The 6,821-nt window shown below is 36.7% G+C and overlaps 1 protein-coding gene across 1 annotated transcript; it reads right to left on the minus strand.

The window, feature by feature from the left end:
• Positions 1-249: 249 nt before the first annotated feature.
• On the minus strand, positions 250-4,839 carry LOC141302356 (uncharacterized). Its single transcript, XM_073832403.1, has 14 exons — positions 4,807-4,839; positions 4,220-4,389; positions 3,894-4,116; positions 3,625-3,697; positions 3,266-3,537; positions 2,797-2,880; positions 2,608-2,691; positions 2,072-2,094; positions 1,721-1,926; positions 1,508-1,607; positions 1,239-1,401; positions 1,039-1,136; positions 665-812; positions 250-387 (listed from the first exon to the last, which is right to left on the minus strand). Exons 1-14 carry the CDS (start codon positions 4,837-4,839, stop codon positions 250-252), a joined length of 1,815 nt encoding a protein of 604 aa, XP_073688504.1.
• Positions 4,840-6,821: the final 1,982 nt, after the last annotated feature.

Below are 6,821 nucleotides of genomic sequence, written 5' to 3' on the forward strand. Positions count from 1 at the left end.
AAAGTCCAGAAAGGTCTCTAGTGAAGTTCAACACCTGGACCATTTGCCATAAGCAAATGTATTAATGTTTCTAAAAGGAAATGTATTGATGGTCCTTTTTGGTGGAGTGCTATTATTCAGCTCCCTAATCAAAGACTGAGAACCAAATGTAGGTCATGTACATGGAATCACATTCTGCTCTACTCATTTTAGGTAACAGCTGTTTGCATGGCTAATTTGTATAGTACTCCAACATGTGATAAAGACAGTTTAAGTCAAACCTGTGATTTCCAGGTCTTGTAGAAAGTCCTGGAGGAAGTTGATGATGGCATTTTCTCTTGCTTGCCTTGGACTTCCCTTCTCACTCAGCTCAGGGACTAGGATACTCATTATGTAATCAGCATCCGGCTGGGGTGGTGGGGCAAAAGGAAAAAAAAAAGGAGGGTTGACTACACAGATAGGAACACAGAGAAAGACAACAGTCCACTTTACATATTACTTTGTATTCTTCCAAAACAAAAAAGGTTAAGTAAAGCAATAACAGAAAGTCCCCCAAAAAATAATAGTATCAATCATAAAGAGATACAGCTCTACTACTACATCCTGTGGGGTTTCTAAGATTATTATCAAGTATATACAGTAGCAGTAAAGCAAATCAGGATGATTTAATGCCCAGTATCCTTACTCTGTCATCATCCTCTTTGGGGACAAACAGGTTTGAGCAGAGAGTTTGATGCTTCCCAATCACATCCAGAAGGTTGTAGACCTTCATTCCATTTCTAATTTGCTGAAGCATGGGAGTCAGACGCATTGTAGCATGCAGAACAATGGCTCTATTGAGAACAGGGAACAAAGTTTTGCAGAAGAATAAAAGGAAAATATGCTGTTTTCCACACAACTAAATTAAGACTAAGACAATGCTGTAGGAATTTATATTTTAAGTTCAAATGCTGCATTTCTAAAAACAGTAATAATACTATGCTGTTAAAGTGGCTACTGATGCTGTGTGCATCAAAATTAATTATTTAAAAATTGTTTCTCTGGAAAATGTGTACGGACCTTATGATACTGTCCTTTTGGTCCAACTTAAGCAAACCCGTGTAACCACAACTCACGATTTCATCTGTGAACTGTGTCAGATCAGTTGCTGCCTCCACCTAAAATGACAACAAACGCATTAACAGTATAGCAATGAAATACTGTCCATTAAGAAAAGCCTTTAATGGTTTTGCACGGCTGTTCATAGCAGATGTACTCACCCTTTCTATGAGTAAAGCATATTCAAGATCATCCACATCATCTTTGGTCAGCTGCAGAGCATCAAAGTCCCCTGTTGTAAGAAACTGGTAACACCAATTTCTGAAGAAGCACGGTGCTGGGCCACCCTGAGCTAGGCTGACAGAAAACACTTCTCCTGCAGTTCTGCATGTCATCAACAAACAGTGCAGACACTGTAACTGCAACTTTGTACTTTTACTTGCATAAACTTTATAAACTGCATAATGTAGGACAACTATAAAATGCAAACCTGTAGAAACCATTTTCTAGGTCACAAATCGAGTAGACAGGACTCTTTCCCTTCTTGCCACTGCCCTCAAACAGTCGCCTCTCAATGCCATGCATCATTTCTAAATACAATTGTTAATGACAGAAAACACAGCTCAGTAAATAAAAAATACTGCACCTATGAACCTGATTTCAGTATTGTTTGGTGCCAGAGATTGTCCTAAATATACATTACCAGTCAAAAATTCTTTGCTTAATGCTCCAGTGTCGATTCCAGCTTCGCCAATGAAAGTCACCTTGAGTTTGTTGACGGGTGAGCCCTTCTTCTGTCTCTGCCACTGAATTAGGCCTCTTTGGAAAAGGTTGTCCCGGGTGATGCAGATCTTAAAATCTTTGCTTGCATCTACTTGCCTTGCAAGCCACTGAAGTACATCATCGTCACTATTAAAAAGCAGCAAAAACAATTACTTATCTTTGAATTTAATGGCATCTTAAATAAACAAATGACTGATGAAAAAAAAAAAACAACACCTAGACATGTCAGCCATAGATAAGCTTCCCTCGCGTAGCACACAGCTGTCTGTACTGTAGTTCAACGTGTCCTGTAGACTGAAAAGGGTCAACAAAAACACATTAAAACTTTCAATTTACCAGTAAAATATCAATGTTTGTTTCAGCACACCTGAAAAACAATGGTAAAAAGCATTCTACTGATGTTATTTTGGACATATCTGTAAACCTAGATGCCCATTGAGTGACCTTGCCATTACACTCTTGTGCTATCACAGTGTTTCTTGTGCATTATGAAGGATAAGACAAAACAAAGACGCAAATTATATTTAAATGAATCCCAAATTACTGAGATAGTACATTGTAGATTATTATAAGGAGACACAGCTTTAATACAGACAATACGTTGTGAAATAAAATGTATATAATAACATGATAGAATGGCAAACCTTTCACCACACAGGCTTGCATGCAGAACAATTTCATCTGATGGAAAGCAGCCACAACATATAGGGCATTCCTTTCTATCCTGTAGACATATATTCAAATCAATTGCACCGGGTCTCTCTGCAATTTCACATATTATTCAAGATATCAGTTCAAAATCATTACCTGTCCACAATCTCTGGACTCTTTGTCAGGGTGCACAAGTGGTGAGTTTGTGACAGAAAGAACCTGGACCTCACTTTGCCAGTCCTGTAAAGTAACAAACAGCTGTATCCATAAATATATAGGAGAAATTGCACCGGGTCTCTCTGCAATTTCACATATTTTTTCAAGATATCAGCTCAAAATAACTACCTGGCCACAATCTCTGGACTCTTTGTCAGGGTGCACAAGTGGTGAGTTTGTGACAGAAAGAACCTGGACCTCACTTTGCCAGTCCTGTAAAGTAACAAACAGCTGTATCCATAAATACATAGGAAAAATAATCAATGCTACGACATACATATGTTACGATAAAAATTCCTGGACACTTTTTTTCAAGCAGAGTATGATCTCAATTGTCTTAAAAACATCAGAGAAACAGAAAGCACTTTATAATGTTATTATCTTATTATGATACAGGGTTTAATTATTGCTTCCTAAAGTCAAATTCAAATTTAGCATCATTAGGAATACATTTTACTCTTCACTTACACAGATATATTGAGATTTTATGTGTTAGGAAATAGTGTTACCATAGACAAAAACAATGTGATGATATTTTACCATTAATTACCAAATATATGTATTGTTTTGCAATATCTTCTCTGTTATATGCATTAACCTCATCATCATCTGCTGCAGACTCCATACAATCCTCGACGTGCAATGCTAGGATATGCAGAGGCATGTTTTCTTTGCACACTTGGCATGCAGCCTTAGGCATTTTTTGAAATTCAGTGGCATCAGATGGCAGTGGAGTAAGATCAAGGTCCTGCTGCAGTGGAACAATGTACATGGTCGTCTTCCCAGCACCCGAAACACTGCGAATCAGTCTACCTGTATAACCGTCTACATCAGGGGGAATGGCAAGCAATTTTCTTCTACCGTGGCCACCTGCATATACAGAAAGTGAGAGAAAGAATTTTGAATGTTGGTGAACCTGCTCCATCAAAATGAAAGGTGTTTGAAAATGGTACGCACCTGAAGCCTTGTAGAACAACCACCCTTCCACCCCCTCCATTTTGGGATATTCTTCAATGAGAATTTTATTTACCTGAGAAATTTATAACAGAAATGGGAAAAGGAGGTTTAAAAAAAATGGTAGTATAATAAAACAAATAACAGTATAATACTTTAAATTGTTTTGTATAGTAATAGCATCACAATAACTATATTTACAAGTTTAATAATAGTGTGTACTGTAATGCCAAAATGATGATTAATTTCAATTAAAAGAGTGGTTGCAATACCATTGCATGGCTCATATCATCCGTCAAAGTGAGGGACCTCTTCCCCAGGCCTGTTTGGCTCAACTCCAGCTCTTCAGCTGCAGAAGGCGTGCTGGTACAGCCCTTATTCACCAAATATACATACACACTGAATGTCTTGCAGACTTTCGGCTTCCCTGGAGTGGCTTGTAAGGGTGAAAAGCGGTTTTTGCCTTTCCTTTTTGTAAAGAAGCCAGGAAATGACCTGCATGTTTAGGAGGTTAACAGAAGAGTATAAATCAATATTATTAAATACAATTCTCCATCAAATAAGTCCAACATATGACCACAAATAAAATTAAAGACACCTGGCCATCTCCTCCTGCACATTTTGTTTTGTTGGTTGTGCTTGTTGTCGATTCTGGTGCTCATGTGACTGCACTGGATTCTGCTGTGCTGGCGTGTGATGCTGCTGAATGTTTTGCGTTAGCACGTTTATGAGGCCTTGTGCAGCAGCAATAACACTGGCCTCTAACTCCTAAAGAAAAAGAAAGAATATGTGATATGTGATAACATGGCTGGAGACTTAACGCTAACTACCATTAACCGCAGGTAGAAGCACATTCGCTACCCTAGGAGTTACTGTGTAACGTTACTAAGTTACCTGCGTTGAAGCCGAACTAGCGGCTCAAAGAGGAGAGGCTCTCCAGTGTGTGTGTGTGTGTGTGCGTGCGTGCGTGCGTGCGGTTGGGGATGTCAGTAGCTTAACTTACACAGCCAAAGTCCTACTGTTTATCCTGTCAGTGTTAACGTTACAGGCCATGTTACTGTTAGCCGCTGTTGTGATGTATATTCATACTTAGCGGCAACAACTATATACCGACAGACACCTAATGTTAACTTGTTTTTTTTGCCAAACCGGACTTTTAGCCTTGTTCGGTGCAAACAAACTTACTTGTGGCTTGGAAGTTCCTGGTAAACTAGACATTTTCGTCACGCCACCATGCCAGAAGCTTCAGAGCTGACGGCGGGTTCCAGTAAAGTGACATAGGCCTACTTCTTCAGTATGCCGACATGCAAATTATATGCAAATTACGCTCTACTTACCCCTCCCCTCAGACCCCGCCCCTCTCCACACCAAAACAGTGACAGAAAGTTGAAACTGAAATCGGTGACAGTGAAAAAAAAACTGACATTGTAAAAAAAACTGTCACTGAAAAAGAGTGACATGAAGAAAAAATCTGAAGATTGTCATTGAAAAATACAAATAGATCCCAATAAAATGAAAGAATAAGATTGTAAGAGTTTAATTATTTTCTTTTTTCAGTGCCAATACTTTTTTTCAATGCCACTACAACTGGTTTCAATACAAATGTTTAAATGCCAATGTTTCCTTTTTCAGTTCTGCTTTTGTTTTCAATGCCAATACTTGTTTCAATGCCAATACTACTGGTTTCAGTATAAATGTTTCAATGCCAATGTTTCCTTTTTCAGTTCTGCTTTTGTTTTCAATGCCAGTTTTAATCTTTGATGCCAAATTTTAAAGTCACCATTCTGGCTCCATAAGAAAGTCCTATGGATACCGCTCTGTAGAGGAGTTAGGAAGTTACAGAGGTCTGCACAGATAGGCAAAAATCCTTCAGAGTACTGCTTTTTTACTGTTTTTTTTTTTAAAGTTTCAGTGAAAGAGCAAGTGAACTGATAGGTCACTCAAGAGGAGTGTAGAGTAGAGCATTCTGTGTAAATATATGTGTCATTGTCTGTCTGTGTGAGTGTGAGTGATTGTGGTTAAAGGAGAAAATAATCGCCGTAAAAAGATGTGTGCCCCTCCTGTAAGGCAAGGCAAGGCAAGTTTATTTATAGCACATTTCATACACAATGGTAATTCAAAGTGCTGTACATGAAAGGAATTAAAATCATAATATGTGACCCTGGATCACAAAACCAGTCATAAGGGTCAATTTGTGAAACTTTATACATTTATACATAAACTGAAAGCTGAATAAATATGCTTTTCAATGATGTATGGTTTGTTAGGATAGGGCAATATCAGGTTGAGATACAACAAAAATCTGTAATCTGAAGGTGAAAAACAACAACAAAAAAGCTAAATATTGAGAAAATAGCCTTTGAAGTTGTTGAAGTTCTTCTTAATGCATATTAATCAAAAATTAAGTTTTGATAAAATATCTTCATGAAACATGATCTTTATTTAATATCCTAATGATTTTTAGCATAAAAGAAAAATCTGTAATTTTAACCTATACAATGTATTTTTGGTTATTGCTACAAATATACCTGTGCTACTTAAGACTGGTTTAGTAGTACAGGGTCACATTTCATAAAAATTATGAAAATTAATAATAATAATCACAACAATAAAACAGAGAATTTAAGAACATTTAAGAGGATTTAAAATTTGATTTAAAATTAACTAACACAGTAAAAATGATTATACATAAAATAATGCAATCTGTTCGGACATAGCACAGTGCTCATTCAATAAATGCACAACTAAACAGATGAGTTTTGAAGAGGTACCATCACTTGAGTGTGGTCAGGTTGCAGAGAGAGCCCTAAATAACTAATAAGTAAAAATTTGGATTTATATACATTTTATTTTAAAAAGTATGCAAGACATAGGCTAGATTTAGCTAATTATTATAGTAAGAGCTTAATTAAAATAATTTGTTTAATTAATTGAAATAATTTGTTATTTAATGAATAATTTTATGAATAAATAAGATTGCACGTGCTTAAGAACTTTATATTTATAACTGAAGACGTCTAATATTTGAATCTCGTTATCCCTGGGAGACAGTATGGAAGTTAATCCATTACAGAGTTTCAGAGATTTGGGGTTGAATTAACTAAAAGACAACTTGTGTTATGCAATGTAGAATAAGAACAAGATTGGGTGACCAAGTTAATAGAAATTATGATTTAAAGGCCATAGACATTTTACAACAG

This window comes from Garra rufa, unplaced genomic scaffold (genome assembly GCF_049309525.1).
Source record: "Garra rufa unplaced genomic scaffold, GarRuf1.0 hap1_unplaced_001, whole genome shotgun sequence".
In the NCBI taxonomy this organism is placed as follows: Eukaryota; Metazoa; Chordata; class Actinopteri; order Cypriniformes; family Cyprinidae; genus Garra; species Garra rufa.

Bases quoted from the DNA above. Each gene is read 5' to 3' on its own strand.
- LOC141302356 (XM_073832403.1), bottom strand. From the start codon at position 4,839: ATGTCTAGTTTACCAGGAACTTCCAAGCCACAA. The intron at 4,390-4,806 runs GTAAGTTTGTTT...CTTTTTCTTTAG, and splicing joins CAGGAACTTCCAAGCCACAA to GAGTTAGAGGCCAGTGTTAT. The intron at 1,608-1,720 runs GTAATGTATATT...AATTGTATTTAG, and splicing joins AAGCAAAGAATTTTTGACTG to AAATGATGCATGGCATTGAG.